Source organism: Hyperolius riggenbachi, chromosome 6 (genome assembly GCF_040937935.1).
Source record: "Hyperolius riggenbachi isolate aHypRig1 chromosome 6, aHypRig1.pri, whole genome shotgun sequence".
In the NCBI taxonomy this organism is placed as follows: domain Eukaryota; kingdom Metazoa; phylum Chordata; class Amphibia; order Anura; family Hyperoliidae; genus Hyperolius; species Hyperolius riggenbachi.
Genome location: NC_090651.1, coordinates 336366298 through 336384963, shown reverse-complemented (window position 1 = coordinate 336384963; position 18666 = coordinate 336366298). Strand labels below are relative to the sequence as shown.

General features: G+C 45.2%; 1 protein-coding gene across 4 annotated transcripts in view; it reads right to left on the bottom strand.

Moving 5' to 3' along the window:
* Nucleotides 1–18666, bottom strand: part of LOC137522940 (serine-rich adhesin for platelets-like) — a 292674-nt gene that overhangs the window by 207802 nt on the left and 66206 nt on the right. For all 4 annotated transcript variants that reach the window (XM_068243098.1, XM_068243097.1, XM_068243096.1 and 1 more), the window contains exons 4-7: nucleotides 13658–13798; nucleotides 11605–11757; nucleotides 6779–6898; nucleotides 4722–4871 (exon numbers count right to left, since the gene is read on the bottom strand). In XM_068243098.1, the coding sequence (XP_068099199.1) occupies nucleotides 4722–4871; nucleotides 6779–6898; nucleotides 11605–11757; nucleotides 13658–13798 (564 nt within the window). The remainder of the gene's footprint in view (nucleotides 1–4721; nucleotides 4872–6778; nucleotides 6899–11604; nucleotides 11758–13657; nucleotides 13799–18666) is intronic.

The following is an 18666-nucleotide window of genomic DNA, read 5'->3' as shown; positions in this document are numbered from 1 at the left end:
TGTGACTACTTTATTTTATCTGGAGGCATGTGACTACTTTATTTTATCTGGAGGCATGTGACTACTTTATTTTATCTGGAGGCATGTGACTACTTGATTCTTTTATCTGGAGGCATGTGACTACTTTAATATTTTATCTGGAAGCTATTTAATTTTGAGGCACATGACTAGTTAATTCTAATATCTAGGGGACCATGGCTGCTGAATGTATGTATCTGGGGGCATTTTAAACTGGTATTTGGGTAACCCAGTAACTTAATTCTAGTATCTAGGGACACATCTGTCTTATGGCAGTAGTGCAGGTTGCAGATAAAAGCTACACTGCCTCTCTGGCAGTTTTCAATTGTAATCTCCCACTTCTTGTTGGACTGAACCCTCCAAACTTGAACAGGGGGGGGGGGGGGGGGGGCGCAATTTCATTCTTTGCCATAGGCGCCGTATTACCCAGATACGCCTCTGTGCAGGAAGCAGATCTTTATACTGAGGTCATCCAATGGGAGCAGACATGCAGATTCCCACACAGGTGAATGATAATCAGTCACAAGCCGACAGCAGGGAAAGACAGACAAGGCTATGCAGCTTGCATGGAAATAGATCAGAACTGCCTGAGCTGCAGCACTACTTCCAGCAATAGTTGCTGCAGCAGCGATCATTACAATTACTAATTTTAAAATGTTAATATGAAGGAAAATAAACCAGGATAGAAAGGACTAGTGTGGTTTGAATTATAAAACAACATCTTTTTCTTATGAAATCTTTATGGTATACGTGACTAGGGGTGTGATTGGGGGGGGGGATGGTGTGATCAGGGGTGTGGCCTAAGTGTCCCTCTTTCTCATTTCAAAAAGTTGGGAGGTATGCCATATCCAGTCCGCAGGGAGTGCAACAGAAATCAGCATGCAAAGCTTTGTCCAGTTCTAAGCATAAAAAGCACTAGGTACCTGGTTATTTATAAAGCAGGCACCTATACCTGGCTAGCTATACTGCAGGCACCTATACCTGGTTATCTATACAAGGGGCACCTATACCTGGCTAGCTATACAGCAGGCACCTATACCTGGTTATCTATACAACGGGCACCTATACCTCGCTAGCTATACAGCAGGCACCTATACCTGGTTATCTATAAAGGAGGCATCTATACCTGGTTATCTATACAGCAGATGCCTATGCCTGGCTAGCTATACAGCAGACACCTATAACTAGCTAGCTATACAGCAGGCACCTATACCTGGCTACCTACACAGCGGACACCTATACCTGGCTAGCTATACAGCAGGCACCTATACCTGACTAGTTGTACAGCAGGCAGCTATCCCTGGCTACCATTACAGCAGGCACCTATACCTGACTACCTATAAAGCGGGTGCCTATACTTGGCTAACTATACAGCGGGCACCTATACCTGGCTACCTACACAGCGGACACCTATACCTGGCTAGCTATACAGCAGGCGCCTATACCTGACTAGTTGTACAGCAGGCAGCTATACCTGGCTACCATTACAGCAGGCACCTATACCTGACTACCTATAAAGCGGGTGCCTATACTTGGCTAACTATACAGCGGGCACCTATACTTGGCTAGCTATACTGGGGGGTGCACCTATACCTGGCTACCTATACTGGGGGGGTGCACCTATACCTGGATATCTATATTGTGGGCACCTATATCTGGAGGGGATCTAATGGGGGGCTAAATATCACATTGTAAATAACATTCTAAAGACAGATGGGCATCACACAGTGGCCGAGGCAGGACAGGTAATGTATAAATGCGCACACAGGGGGTACATTTATACACTAGGAGGGCAGTGGCGAATAAGGTTAGCTCTGTGGATTCCTGATAGAATGTATGCTGAAATCAATTGTGAATCGGCCTGCGGTGTATGGGCAACCGACAGATATTTCTCTCAATTCAGATTCGAGAGAGATTTGTCTCTTTGTCGGATCTGCCTATCATCGCTAGATGTATGGCTACCTTTACGTTTGAATTAGTGCAGGTTTAGCAGCTGCAGCTCGGAAGTATAAATGAGCAGAGATTTTGGGGAATAATTTTGAAAGTTTAGATTTTGTGTTTGAGGCTTTAATTAAACTTAAAATGTATACCAGCCACTTCAGCCCACAGGGTTGTTCATTTTTTGCATCTTAAACTTGTCCCTATTGCATAATTGTGCCCCTTACATATCGTTTATAGGGCATTCCTCGAGCAAAATACTTTTTTTTTTTAATACCCTGATTCCCTATAAACTAGTCAAGCCTCACCCACAGCTCCTCCAGCGTCTAGGCATTCTGAGTCCCATGTAGGAAGTGCTTATGGCAGCTCAGGCTGGGCAGGAGGAGGCTTTTCCCGAAGGAGGAGGTGTAACTAGCCAGAGATTTCAGAGGCAAGGGGGCAGAGAGGGGAGGAGAGAGGAGGGGAGGAGAGAGGAGGAGAGGAGAAGGGAGTTTTAACAGGTTGAGGGAGACCTGTGTTGCCAACTGCCTGTAAATTTACGAGCATTCCGTAAATTTACACTTCAATTTAAGTGCCCATTAAATCCTTAAGCGGATCGGGCACGTCTGTAAAAAGCAGTGCGCAACCGCGCGCTGTGAGCAGGAGGGGTGGCAGCGCAGTGAAGAAGGAGCAGCAGGCATAGTGGTGGGGAAGGGGGGGCCGTCACTCCCCCCCCCCCTCATCTGGGGCTCCTCTTCCTCGCTCCCCCTTTCGGAATTAAGCTTTTTGGCAGGCTGGCAGCGGGTGGGGACTTACCTCTTCCTTGTTCAGGCACGGGGGGGGGGGGGGGGGGGGAGCTTTGCTGCTCTGGTCTACTCAGTGACTGAACAGCATGCAGAGCTTCCTCCCATGCCTGGAACAAGGCAGAGGTAAGTCGTTCCCTGGCCACTGCCAGCCTGCCACAAAACGTAACCCCCCAAAACCTCTTTCCTGACGCTGTGCCCGCAGCTCCCCCTTCCAGGCTACCTAAACTGGGGGGAAACCTATAGACCTGGCTACCTATTCTGGGGACACCTATCGATCTGGCTACCTATTCTGCGGACGCCTATAGACCTGGCTTCCTATACTGGGGACACCTATGGACCTGGCTATGCCGTGGAAAGTTGACCAAAGGAATTTTTTTTTTTTGCAGGACAATGCACCTGCACAAATGGCCAACTAGGGGCTGCCAAACTGAACACCCTGGGTTTCCAGTTGGTCCACCATCTCCCCTACTCACCTGACCTGGCCCCATTGGACTATATCTCTTCCCCAACTTGTAGGAACATCTTAAAGTGGAATGAAACTCTGACATAATATTCAATAAACACGTTTTCCTACTTTTTATAACCCATGCAGTTATCATATTTTCTTTTGTGCATAAGTATTATTATTCTATTAGAAATTACAAGTTCCCAAAGTACACATTTTTTTTCTCTGAGAGCTGCCATTGCATTTTATTCATAACTAGTTTATTCATACTGTAATGTCCCCAGAAATGCTTTCTGAGTATCTGTCTGTGTTCTGGAGTGTCTGCACAGTCAGAGAAGTGTTTACATTCCTCACTTGATACAATTAAGTAAACACAAGATAATGTTATCTCCAGTTCCGATGCGTCCAGCTTTCCCTGCAGGCAGTGTTGCCAACTCATCCCTTTAATTACTGACACCTATGAATTATACGGGTTTTGTGGCTAGGTAGATGCAGTTCAGGCACTGATTATGTGCAAATAGCCCCAGAACCTGTATAACTTAGATGTGTCAGTAATTAAAGGGATGAGTTGGCAACACTGCCTGCAGGGAGCTTGGAAGTCCTGTGTTTAACTAGTTGAATGCTGTTCTAGTTAAAAAAAAAAAAAGGTGGTAGTATATAGTATGCTGTAAATAATATTTTAGAGCAAAGAAGAAATGCTGAGTTTCATACCACTTTAAAGAGAGTCTGAAGCGAGAATAAATCTCGCATCAGCTCTTATATATAGCAGGAGGGGCATGTGTGCCCCTGCTAAACCGCCGCTATCCCGCGGCTAAACGGGGGTCCCTTACCCCCCAAATCCCCTCGAGACGTCCCGGGGATCACTTCCTGATTGAGGCAGGGCTAATGGCCGAAGCCCTGCCCCACACGCGTCTGTCAGCGTGTATCTCCGCCTCTCCCCCGCCCCTCTCAGTCTTCCTTCACTGAGAGGGGCGGGGGAGAGGCGGCGATGCGCCGCTGATAGACGCGCTGTGAGGCAGGGCTGCAGCCGTTAGCCCTGCCTCCAGCAGCAGCAAAATCTACGACCAAGTTGGTCGTTGATTTTGCAGGGGTGGGTTTGGGGGTGAAGGGACCCCCGTTTAGCAGCGGGATATCGGCGTTTTAGCAGGGGCAAACATGCCCTTGCTATATATAAGCTCTGAAGCGAGATTTATTCTCGCTTCAGAGTCTCTTTAAGAAGAAACTTTTTGAAAACATTTCTGACATCAAACATGCTACTGAGAGCTGATTTGAGGCCAAACCAAAGAACTTGAATGATCTAGAAAACCTGCAACTATACCAAATGCATCCGTCTCAAGGGGGAATATGTTTAAAAAATGTATTATTTCATAACTCTGGCTCTCTTCTTTCTTAGCAAAGCCAGGAACTTATACCCAATAGCCCTCATCCTTCACTCAGTTCACGTTATCAGTGGCAGCATAGTAGACAATTACCACTGTACTCCCAGTAATGTAAAAAAAAAAAAAAATCTTAATAACTGAATAAAATAAACTTACGTGTCGGCAGAGGTGGAGCACAGTTGTCAGAGTAGCTGCAGCAGGAGATGCCCATCTTCATTTTGCCCCCAGAAAAGCTAAGGCTGCCAACTTTACCGCACTGGCTTTTTGGTACGCAAGACATTATATAGACTACATTGGTTGACAAATCTGCACAATGATATACATGTCAGCTGTGACTGGTAGTAATCATCATTCATCAACAACATCAGGACATAAATGAAATCATGTTGTAAAATAACTAACCTGATGTATGAAAGATAGATTTTTGATGAGGGAAAGGATAGAAGGAATAACTGCTTGTGGGAAAAAATGCTATAATGCCCCCTTGAAAACTTGACACCGTTTTTTATCAGTCTTACTTGCTTTTGTTTCTGTAAGTGATCCCAATCCGGCTGGTCAATGTTATAATTAATAAGGGATCTCCAGGGCTGCATGATTCCTTATCTCTTAACCAGCTGAGCGGTCTGGACGAGCTCAGCTCGTCCAACACCGCCAGCGGCTGCCGCTCAGGCCCTGCTGGGCCGATTTTAACGAAATAAAAAGCAGCACACGCAGCCGGCACTTTGCCAGCCGCGTGTGCTGCCTGATCGCCGCCGCTCTGCGGCGATTCGCCGCGAGTAGCGGCGAAAGAGGGCCCCCCTAGCCGCCTGAGCCCAGCGTAGCCGGAACAAAAAGTTCCGGCCAGCGCTAAGGGCTGGATCGGAGGCGGCTGACGTCAGGACGTCGGCTGACGTCGATGACGTCACTCCGCTCGTCGCTATGGCGACGATATAAGCAAAACAAGGAAGGCCGCTCATTGCGGCCTTCCTTGTTTATTCTGGGCGCCGGAGGCGATCGGAAGATCGCCTCCGGAGCGCCCTCTAGTGGGCTTTCATGCAGCCAACTTTCAGTTGGCTGCATGAAATAGTTTTTTTTTTATTTAAAAAAAACCCTCCCGCAGCCACCCTGGCGATTTAATCAGAACGCCAGGGTGGTTAAACAGCATATTGCTCTGTAAGGTTTGAGCCATGACGTGTTTTAGCAATTATAACTGCAGTTTTTTAGGGCTGGCAAAAAGCAGAATTGACCAACTCCATCCTCTGGGTAGGGATGCTCATTCGGATTCCGCGGAAATGCAATTTCCGAAATTCCGATCGAAAATTGCATTTCCGCATCGGAATGCGGAAATCGGTAATGCAAGTACGTTAGGCGGATTTCCGCCGGAAATCTCGGAAATTCCGCCCGACTTTAAAATCGATTTTCTCAAAAACTATAAAGTCTTTTTGAAAACTTTTTTGGAATCTTGTTCACAAGATTCAGTTTAATAAACCCTGAAAATTTGGTGTTTCTAGGACCTACGGGGGCTTTGCTATTAACCGCTAAAGTCGGCGGATTTTTACTGTAATGTAAAATGCAGAAAATCTGCATCTGCCTATTTTCTGCAATTACATTACAGTAAAATTCTGCCGACTTTAGCGGTTAATAGCAAAGCCACCGTAAGTCCTAGAAACACAAACTTTTAGGTTTAATTAAACAGAATCTCCTGAACAAGATGCAAAAAAAGTTTTCAAAAAGACCTTATAGTTTTTGAGAAAATCGATGTTAAAGTCGGGCGGAATTTCCGCGATTTCCGGCTGAAATTCCGCATTGGAATGCGGAAATTGGTAGCGGAAAGCGGAATCGGTATTTGGCAATGGCGGAATGCGGATTTACCGCGGAATCGGAAATTGCCATTTCCGACCATCCCTACCTCTGGGCACAATGGAAAGAAGAAGCTGGAGAGTGGTCTTCCTGGAGAAGGGAGTGTAGCAGCATGGGAGAGGCAAGTAAACACACTCTGCATTTGCAGAGAGGTGGCTTATGGAGTACCTGGAGCACCACACTACTATCTGTGGAGCACACATGAACTAGGATCAGAGCTGAACAGGGCAGACTGCCATGCTCTAGCAAGAAGAAACAGGTCTACAGAGTATTACCCAAAAAGAACAGGAAATATCTGAATTTTGAAATCTGTGCCTTCACTGGCTTCAATGACTGTAAAATCTAATTTTGCTACAGTTATTTTCATACTCAACCTTGTGTGGTCTCTCTGTAGGCCAAGCCACAGCTGTAAGAACTGTTGGAACAGGTCACACTGGGTCCATCTGTGCACATGGTATCCAGTGCAGCGCAGGTCAGGCATGAAGGCGGATTGCCTGCAAGGTAGATGTTATTGCATTGGGCCAGGTCACAACAAAAGCAGTAATGAAAAATTTGCATCTACATAAGCCACAGACTTTAGTTTTGATAATAACAATATTAAGTCAGTTGCTTTTCCTGTATGGATGAAAGGCCACTGGACTTCCCTGAAATCTTGAAAACAAAAAGAGATTGAGAGCCCAAATAGTGCAGCATGTTTAGTATAATGACTATATAAGGAAATAAAAATATACTCACAAGTGTGGGTTACCACCAAGGCAACCACTGTAATCACAGGTGGGGAGATTAGACCCAACCCCACTAGGGTTAAGAATGTCGCTCTCTGTAGGTGTGAAAAAAGGGTGGAAACACCCCTCCACCAAGGGTGGACTGTTTGAGTTTCCCTGAAATCTTACTACCTGCACTTGGAATAACGAGCAAAAGAAGTTCTGCAAACAAAAGCTGCACCACCAAGATCTATACAAATGTATGAACTTTACTGTAAACTGGAGAACACAAAGTAAAAACTTTTTCCTAAACACACTGAAACAACCCTATAATTATGGGAATATAACACCATGAGTTTTTTGGAAAATTGATGGCTTGATAGATAATCTCCAACAAGTCCGATCTCATTTTGATTGTTTTTCTGATCAATTTTCTCATAGAAATGAATGGAAATCGATTAGAAAAATGATCAGAAAATTGATCAGATACTCGATCGGACAGTAAATCTGCTAAAAAATCTCATTGTGTGGACTTCCAGTTCCGGTACTGAAAGGAATGGCAGCATAAGTTGTGGGCTCCATCCATGATCCTCCTCCTTTGTCTTCTCCACGATTCCAAGGCAGCAAATTTTTGCAGGGACATCATGTCATAAACCACAGAGGACCCAACCCCACCTTGAATCGCTATGTGACGAGGTCGGCCAAGAAAAGAGACGCCAGCCGAGATCGGCCGTGGAAATAAATGCGATTCAAAGATGGTGGTGGCTGGATCAGACCATGAGTTTAGCCCGGGGTGCGGAACGGAGCTTGATTACCATCTAATAGCCAAGGAAGTGGTGACTCTATTGCATCCGGAGCTGTCTGCTATGATCACTGAAGCCCTAAGCCAGCAGATGCGCAATATGCAGGATGATATGGTGACACAGCAGGCCAGGATCATTCACCTCGAGCAGTGGGTGAGTGACACTACTAACAGGAGTGAAGAGGCCTATAATTTAACACAAACTGCCTGTAACAAGCAGGTTATCCTGTTTGATCGTATTGATGATTTAGAGAACCTTTCACGCCAGAACAACTTGCAGGTTATTGGGCTCTCGGAATCGGTTAAACTGTCAGACCTGGCCGTGTTTGTGGAAAGTGGAAAGGGCCCATCGTATTGGCCAAATGCACTCTGATAGGAAGGCTCTTGTGAGATATCTAGACTATTCAGAGAAAGTTACGTTGCTTAGAGCTTATCGAGCTGGGAAATCCTTGAAAGCTCCGAGCAAAAATGTATGCTTTTTGCTAACTACTCCACGGAGGTGATCAGGGCCAGGAAGATTTTCAATCCTGTGTGCCAGGCCTTGGTCAAGCACAAGATTCGTTTCGTTTTGAATTACCCTGCAACTCTGCATGTGTCACCGTCAGAGGCAGAGAAATTTGTAAGATCACTTGTGGACCTTGGCCCAAGCTCCCCGGGTTCTACAGGGTTGAGCAGACGGGCTCCAATAAGTAAGGATCCTGCTATGCCATCTAAGCACGTTTCTTCATCAAGCCAGGAATCGGCTGCATGGAAAGACTGAGTTCCTTTTCCCTAACTAGAGTTATTGAATGTGCTTGGATACTAGCTATATCTGTGTGAGGTGCTCTGTTGACATGTGGGATTGTGGATTGGGGAGACATGTTTCAGGACTGTTTATTTATCATGATCTGGTGAAGGAGGAAGTTTTATATGTTGGTCCTGTAATCATATGTTCTATTCCTGCACTAGTGTCTAGAGAAGAGGGGGGGGGGTTGTGGAGCTGCTCACAGATAGGGGGTAAGGTGTACCCCCTCCAGGATTGCCAACCCAATTTCTTATTTTTCCTGGACAAATTGGTCAAAAAATCTGCACACCCCAAGAGTATGCAAAGCAGTAATCAAAGCAAAAGGTGGCTACTTTGAAGAACCTAGAATATGACATATTTTTTGTTTTTTTCAAACTTTTTGGTTATGTACTATACTTCCACATGTGTTACTTCATAGTTTGGATGGCTTCTGTGTGAATCTACAATGTTCATAGTCATGAAAATAAAGAAAACTCTGTGAATGAGAGGGTGTGGCCAAACTTTTGGTCTGTACTGTATATATATATATATATATATATATATATATATACTGCATAGATATATGATAATATGGCAAAGTGAATGAGCAGAGCATATAATTTATAAATTATATAAATGAACGACTTTGGAAACTGGGTGGTATACATACAGCGCTGCCCATAATTATTTATACCTCTGGCAAATTTTGACTTAAAGTTACTTTTATTCAACCAGCAAGTAATTTTGTGATGGGAAATGACATAGGTGTCTCCCAAAAGATAATAAGACGACGTACAAAAGGCATTATTGTGGAAAATAACATTTCTCAGTTTCTATTTAAATTTGAGCAAAAAGTGTCCAGTCCAAAATTATTCATAACCTTCACAAACTGTCACAGTCTGTGGGAAAATCCAAAGTTCTATACCATTCCAAATAGTCCAAGCTGTTCTAAAGCATCCTAATTACCCTGATTAATTGGGAACAGCTGTTTTAATCAACTCAACAGGGGAAAAAACTGCAGCTCTCTGCAGTTGGTTTGTGGACAGTCATGGCTAAGACAAAGGCGCTCAGTGAGGACCTGTGGCTGCGCATTGTGGCTGCTCACAAGTCAGGAAAGGGCTACAAGTCCATTTCTAAATGTTTTTCAGTTCCAGTGGCTACAGTGCAAAGTATTATTAAAAAATATAAGATGTTCTGCACTGTGGAAAATCTCAGGGGACGTGGTCGGAAGCCAAAAGTTACACCTGTACTGGCCAGGAGGATAGTGAGAGAGGTGATAAAGAATCCAAGGATCACCACCCAGGCCATCCTGGTGAATCTTGGCTCTGCAGGCGGCAATGTTTCAAGGCAGACAATTCAACGGACTCTGCACACTACTGGGTTCCACTGATGCAAAACAAGGAGGACACCACTTCTCCAGATAAGGCACACAAAAGCTTGCTTGGCCTTTGCAAATGCTCATCTGGACAGAGAAGAAGCTTTCTGGTCTTCTGTGAAACAAAAAGTAGAAGCTGAGAAATGTTTTTTTCCACAATAATTCCTCTTGTACATCGTCTTATTATCTTTAGGGAGACACCTATGTCATTTCCTGTCAAAAAATGACTTGCTGGTTGAATAAAAGTAACTAAGTCAAAATTTGCCAGGGATATGAATAATTATGGGCAGAACTGTACAATGATCAATGCAGTGTCCACTGGGATAGAGCAGTATAAGTGCAGCAACCAGTCGGGATAGAGGGAGGCACCGGACCGCTGCACGTGTGGCGTGGTCACCGTGAACACTTCATCAGGAGTGCTACCTGCACTTGGAAGGCAGAGGCAGAACTACTGAGTAAAAAGCTCCTACAAATACAGGAGGGCCTAAGTTTGTACATTGGAGAAGTTGGCTTGCAATGATAAAAATACAGTTTAAAAAAAAGAAAAATTGTTTGAAAGGGATATGGAGGCTGCCATATTTATTTTCTTTTAAACAATTCTAGCTGCCTGGCTGTCCTGCTTATCCTCTTCCTCTAATAGTTAGCCATATACCCTGAACAAGCATGCAGATCAGATGTTTCTGATTACAATTTGACTGGATTTGCTGCATCCTTGTTTCAGGTATGTAATGCAGACACTACTTCTGGATGAAAGATAAGCAGATCTTCCAGGCAACTGGTATTGTTTAAAAGGAAATATGTCAGCCTCCACATTCCTCTACCTTCAGGTTTAAAGCAAAAGGTGCAAACCTTTTTTGGAGATTGGAGTTGGACCAGCCATAATTATCAGCTACTGTGTATGATTGTTTCAATTCCAACATGCATAAATGTGCATTCAATTTACATAACATTTGCATCAGCGCTGACTCTACACTTTTTGCCACCCGAGGCAAACTATTACAGCAGCGCTACAACAAAATGGCCACCGATGTCCACAAATGCGGATGCTGGTGGCCATTTTCTTGTAGCCCTGCTGTAATAGATGGAGCAGTGGACAAAATCTGACAAGCAGGAAAGGAAACAGAGCATGGGACGAGGTAAAACATACCCAGGGCTGCGGCTGGGGTGCCATGTCCAGGTGGTTGTGCTTCCAGATGGGCAATGGTAAGGCGGGAGGCAGCAGTTTTCTCCTCCTGTTTCTGCCTGGCGCCGCCCCCACACTTCTGCCGCCTGAGGAAACTGTGTCATTCCGTGTCATGGGCGGGATGGCCCTGATTTGCACTAAATGAAATACTATTAGTATTAGGCCACCTCTACTCGGGAGTTTTATTCCCCATGGGTGTATCTTTGTGGGTGAGCCCAAAGATCCACTATATGAGTTATCTAGTTCTAAGGGTGTTCCAGATAACTACCATTTAGTTTTGTCAGTTTCCAGGAAAGCTATGATTCCTAAGCTTAGAAGATCTAGAACATTTCTAGTGGCCAGTGGATAGGAGTTGCAATGATCTGTTTCTTACCTCTTCCAGACGATGTTCCACCAGAGCTTTTAGTTGCAGGGAAACAAGAGAAGTCCATAAATATGCTGTAATCTGTAGATGGGTCAAAGTAAGAAAAGCTGTCGACATCACAGAGACTTGCTGTAGCACAGCCAGATGTGCTGTCCATAGACACTGGAAAAAACAAGTAATGCATGGAAATCCAGGCTTATAGTACAACTAAACCACCTCACCATAAAACCGAATCACAGAAAAAAAACATTTGAAGAAGAACTCCTTCAAAGCCATTGGATCATGGGATGACAAAACAGCTAAATTTGGCACTGTTGTGTATCAGTGCTGGATCTTCATGTGAAAAACACGGTACTCAAGAGATATCCAGCAAACAACCTCAACACAATAGTGAAAGAAGCCACAGACCCACCCCCAACCCCACACACGCACTTTCTATATATTGTTAGGCTCAGTTCACATTAGTGCGGGCTCAGATCAGATCCATTTCAAATGGATTTTTTTTTCTGAAAAATGGATCCGTTTTTCAAAATGTTGACATTTTGTAAGCAGTGTGTAGCATACGTTTTCAGCATAGGTTATCAATTGCCCCAGAGCCCTTCACCTCTTTGGGGGGCCCCCCCACCACTGGACCCCACCAGGTGTGGTGCCACCAGCTCGCCTCCCTCATCATCACTGCGGGCCACGCTTATCTGACTACCAATTATGGTGGGCATTGGGATGCATAGTGGGGGAGCCAAGCTGATGATCTGCAAGTGCCGGTCACTAGTAAGTGGAGCGTGAGCAGGTCTGTAGACAGTGAGCTGGTGGGCAGCACACCTGGCGGTGCCCAGCGGAGGGGGGAGGGAGGGCATCTGTCTACCTGAAGGGGTGTTTCATCCAGCATTTTTGGGCCAATAGGATGGAAGCAGGAAATCTGTTTCAGCATCGGTTTTCTGTGTTTTGTATGTGAAGGGAGGTCCGTTTTTGTATTGGCTTTCCTTGCCTCTGAGGGGATCCTTGCTCTAAGAAAAAATGACTCTCCATTCAGTTTTCATGCACGGAGCCCACGGATCCATTTTTTTCTGTACAAGTGAACACGGCCAATATTTTTAACATTTGGGATACGTGGCTCTTTTTCTTTACGCTCCTCAAAACGTATCACACGAATACGTTTTTAAAACAAGTGGGAACCGGCCCTTAAAGTGGATCCGAGATAAACTTTTACTCATTGCATAATTGTGCCCCTTACATATAGTTTATAGGGCATTCCTCAAGCCAAATACTTTTTTTTAATACACTAATTCCCTATAAACTAAACAAGCCTCGTCCCCCGCTCCTCCAGCACCTAGGTATTCTGAGTCCCATGTAGCAAGTGCTCATGGGAGCACAGTCTATGGAGGGAGGAGGAGGCATTATCAGCAAGAGATTTCAGAGGCAAGGGGGCAGAGAGGGGGGTGGAGTTCTCACATGCTAAGGGGTGGAGATGCAGAGCAGCTTGCCTGTGTAATGATGACAATCAGAATATGGCTACTCTCGTTGAATCACAGGAAGAAATAATCATATACTGTTGAAGCTGTTTGCAGCTAGATTTGCTGTGCAAACTATCTTAACTTTAGATAAGATATATAGACAACTTACTTGTTATAGTTAGTTTTTCATCTCAGATCCGCTTTAAGCTGCCTTTATTGTCTTTACAAATGACACTATTGTCCTTGAAACTGTAATGTAAATCTCTTATCTCTTGCTGTCATTTTAATTGGTCAGCCACGACAGCTGGCTACATAAATTGTTTTCTGTAGCTGATCATTTTGATCATTTTTGAAGGGCAGAATAAAAAAAGAAAAAAAAAGAATACAAACTGTAAATGTTATCACTATTGAATTCCTGGTCTAATAGCACGACACTGAATTACACTTAAAAATACAACTATCCTTTTAATATCGTACAGTACACAGCCCATATACCCACTTCATATTGCCTTTGGACAACATAGCCTAGTCTTTAGCCTGTCCTGGCCATCTAGAAATTGCAACTGTTTAATGTCCCATTTCTCTATACAGACGAGAGAGCTGTGAATTACCCGATGTGGTGGTGGATGCATTGAGGCAGATTTGCTCTTTGCCGGTGCATTGCATGGTCAGTACTGAGGAGCAGGAGTTCTGCCATGTTGATTTGCATGTCGGGCACATCAGTCCATTGGTCCGGTTACTGTCACCTGGCACTGTAAGAAAACAATAAAATGCATCTTGTGTTAGAATGTTGGTTTACTATAATCATTTTACTTCTTGTTACTGTTTTGGAATAACCTTGAGGCCGGCTTCACACTGCTAACCAGCGTTTTGGGTGCGGTACCAGTGTCGCTCCACATCGCACTGCCAAAAACAAAGCCTTCGGGGATTACCGGGTAATACGCAGTAATCCCTGTCTGGCAGCAGGCCAAGCAGGAAGTTAGCCTCTCTAGCGCTCACTTGTGGTAGAAGAATGGAACCGTGCAAAAGCGTATTGCTAAAATACGCTTCCGCACATGCACGGCACAATGGCACTGGAGTTCTTTTTTTGAAATGTACACGTCGCCATAGACTAACATGACTTCCATTCCACATTCCACATCGCTGCACAAATTAACAGTATCGTAGGTATGTGCTCGGATAGGGGATGCGAAAACGTCACTTCCATCACATCGCCATATGAAAGGCTCCATAGACTTTCATTGCCATAGCGTTGACCTGTGGCGAAACAAGGCCAACGCAATGTGCCAGTGTGAAAAGGCCCTTATAATCCTATCAGATACATCAAGAAACACATTTTGGGTTTATACAGGTCAGAATCTGAATCAACTTTATTCACCAAGTACGACAGGCGCCGCACCCAAATTATTTGTGGACACATGGCAATTGGCATTGTACAAATAGTGCAATAATGACATAAACATTGTACAGATACTGGCTACAAGAACAACAGTAGCAGCAATGCAACAAATAGCGACAACTCTTAGTGCAGTTATGCAAGTCCATTTTTCAAGACAGAAATGATATGGTAACATATGGAGCAGTGCAACCAGTCGTCCGCTGGGGCGGCTTAGGGAAATTAGGGGGTGTCAGTTTAGAGAGAGCTTGAGTTGAGAAGGAGGACCGCTTGGAGGAAGAAGGTGTTTCTATGCCTGGTGGTTTTGGTGAGAATGGTCCTGTAGTGGCGGCCTAAGGGAAGGCAGGGTGGGAGGGGTCTAGCATAATCCTGTTGGTCCTGGAGGTCATTCTAGATGTATGGTGGAGGTCTAGGGGGGCAGGGGTGACCCAATGATCTTCTCAGCTGCACTGATTACCCTCTGGAGTTTGTGCTTGTCCTTTGCATTTGCTCCAGAGTACCAGACGATGATGGAGGAGCAGAGGACAGACTCAATGGTGGCAGTGTAGAAGTTGGTCATTAGTTCCCATGGCATTCCAAACTTCCTCAAGTGCCTGAGGAAGAACAGCCTCTGCTGGGCTTTCTTTTGAGTTATGGAGGTGTTCACATCCCACTTCAAGTTGTCAGTGATGGTGGTACCAAGGAACCGAGCGCTGTGTACCCTGGAGACCTCAGTTCCATCAATGAAGACCGGACTGTGAGACAGAGCATTACAGTGTGTGTCCCAGTCATAGATAGAGGAGATGTGAGTAGACATTGTTCTAGAGAACACTAGTTTAGCCTCTCCATCACATCACATTTAAGAATTATTGTCCCAACTTTCATTTCCTTTAATTCAATCGGTCAATTTAGATGTGGGGAGGTGAGGTTTTACATAAAAAAGGCGTAACTAGAAATCACCGGGGCCCCCTGCAAAAATTTGGATGGGCCAACCCTCCCCCCCCCCCCCCTGGGCCCGCTTAGGGCCATTTTGGGGGCCGGAGGGGTCGTGGCATTAGGGGAGAGCATGGCCACACATCAGCAGGGAGGGGGGAGACTCCCCCTCCTCCCTCACCTCGGGCTCTCCCCTCAGCGCTCCCCCTCCAGCATCAATCAGTGGCAGCAGGCGGCGGGCAGGAACAAATACATCCATCCACTGTGGAGGTCCGATCTCGAAGTGCCTCATGCTATTTCCTATTTAAACAGAAAGTAACATCAGACACTTAGAGAGCAGAATCTCCGGCACGTGGAACACATGAAGTAATGTGTTCCTGCCCACTGCCTGATGCCACTGATTGATGCTGGAGTGGGAGCGCAAAGGGGAGAGCCCGAGGTGAGGGAGGGGAGTGTGTCCATAGTGGGTCTTCCAACATAACTATAACCTGAAGCACACGGCCAGGATAACCAAGGAGTGGCTCTGTAAGAAGCATATCAAGGTTCTGGAGTGACCTAGCCAGTCTCTAGACCTAAATCCAATAGAAAATCTTTGGATGGAGCTGAAACTCTGTGTTGCTCAGCGACAGCCTCGAAACCTGACAGATTTAATGATCTGTGTGGAGGAGTGGACCAAAATCCCTGTTGCAGTGTGTGCTAACCTGGTCAAGAACAACAGGAAACATTTGACCTCTGTAAAATCAAAAATTAACACTGATTTTCTCAAGTGTTCAAATACTTATGTTCAGCAGTGCAATACAAACATATTCTTTAAAAATCATACAAATGTGATTTCCTGATTTGTTTTTTAATGCTGTTTCTCACAGTGAGAATGCACCTACAATGTAAATGTCAGACCCCTCCATGATTTCTAAGAGGGAGAACTTTCAAAATTGCAGGGTCTTCAAATACTTACTGTATATTCCTCACTGTGTATATATATATATATATATATATATATATATATATATATATATATAATATATATATATATATACAGTATATCCCTGACCGGCTGCCTTGTCCCAGAACCCTCTGGCATTTGTACAAGGCTCTAACGAGTTTCGGATCCTTGGTACATATGTACAGCATATACAGGTCCTTATCAAAAAATTAGCATGTTGTGATAAAGTTCATTATTTTCTGTAATGTGCTGATAAACATTAGACTTTCATATATTTTAGCTTCATTACACACAACTGAAGTAGTCCAAGCCTTTTATTGTTTTAATATTGATGATTTTGGCATACAGCTCATGAAAACCCAAAATTCCTATCTTTAAATATTAGCATATTTCATCCAACCAATAAAAGAAAAGTGTTTTTAAAACAAAAAAAGTCAACCTTCAAATAATTATGTTCAGTTATGCACTCAATACTTGGCTGGGAATCCTTTTGCATAAATGACTGCTTCAATGCGGCGTGGCATGGAGGCAATCAGGCTGTGGCACTGCTCAGGTGTTATGGAGGCCCAGGATACTTCGATAGCGGACTTAACCACTTAAAGTGAACCTTAAGTCTATTAAAAAAAATGAGATTTACTCACCTGGAGCTTCCCTCAGCCCCCTGCAGCTGATCGGTGCCCTCGCAGCCCTGCTCAGATGCTCCAGGACAGGCCGGCGAACACTTCTGGTTTGGCCATCACCGGCCGACAGGCATGGGAACGCAAGTGATTCTTCGCGTTCCCAGCCTTAATATCGCCCCCTATGCTGCTATTGCGACCTTCTGGTTTGTTTACATGACGTCACTCTAAGTGTACAATGTTCGCTTAGAGGGAGATAGGAGTCAGAGAAGCTGTCGCTTTCTCTGCGGGGAGAGGAATCAGTGAACGGGCACCATAGCCCGATTTATTGATTCCTGGTGTAACGATCGGTGAAGCACAGAGAGGACCTGATTACCGGTGATCTGCAGTATCACTGGGAATACAGATGTATACCAGATTATAAGTGATCTGCAGTATTACTGATAATCCGATATACTCGCTAACCTCTGTTCACCTGAGTAGAGTGTAGTGTTTGGTGTAACGGTAACACTTAGAGGACTAGGCCTCAGTGCAGCAAGGAGTACTGCACAGATTCCTTCCGCAGACCTGAGCTCTCCAAGACGGGAGGAGTCAGACTGACAGTAGGAAGGATGGTCTGAAAGTGACACTCAGGCGGAGGTGTCACTGACAGGACGGGGAACCGCCTCCAATAGTAAGGTCGGTTCTCGAGGTCGGACAAGCCAGGTCGTACACACACGGACAGATAAAGTACAAGATCAGGAGGCAAAGGCGGAGTCTAAGTACAGGCAGGGTATCGGCAACGGGGTATCAGAAATATCGAGGTACAAAATCAGGAGGCAGAAGCAGAGTCTAGGAACGAGCCGGGGTTCGGCAACAGAGTATCAGAAATATCGAGGTGCAAGATCAGAGTTCAGGAGGATAGTCAGGCAGGCAAAGAGTCATAACAGATAATCACAATCAAAGTAGTACTTTAGCTATCAACAGAATCTAGCTAAGTGTAGGATTACAGCTCCAGCTGGTCCCGGCACACTTGCGGATCTGACTACAGATCTGGGTGCTCCCACGTATGTGATCGCAACGCCAGACAAGGAACAAGTGAACAGCCAGCAGTATATATACCCAAGGACCTTTCCAGGACCTCCCTAATTGCTGGACCAATGAGAGTTGTGACCAATGCTGGTCAGCTGACTCACTTCTGGCTGTTATATAAGCTCTGTCTCTGTGCGCGCGCGCGTGTTACTCTGAATCCTGGTGGACTATCAGTCCCAGCCACACTAGAACTGTCTTGCAATGTATCCAGTTCCAATGCGGATTCCGCTGTTCTCAATGCGGATTCCGCCGCTCTGCCTATGCGGCATGCGGCGTTTTTTCCGCGTTGTGACGCCATGCTGGACGCGGAGACAGCCGCCTCACCTTGAGAGACGGCGGCTTTTCTGCGTTTCTTCACACCTGGGCTAAAGAATCCGCGGCCTGGAGCGAACGGCTGCGGGAGCGCACATGTCCTCCTTGACGTATAACTACGTCAAGGAGGACAAGGTGGTTAAGCTTATCCAGAGTGTTGAGTCTTGCGTCTCTCAACTTTCTCTTCACAATATCCCACAGATTCTCTATGGGGTTCAGGTCAGGAGAGTTGGCAGGCCAATTGAGCACAGTAATACCATGGTCAGTAAAGCATTTACCAGTGGTTTTGGCACTGTGAGCAGGTGCCAGGTCGTGTTGAAAAATGAAATCTTCATCTCCATAAAGCTTTTCAGCAGATGGAAGCATGAA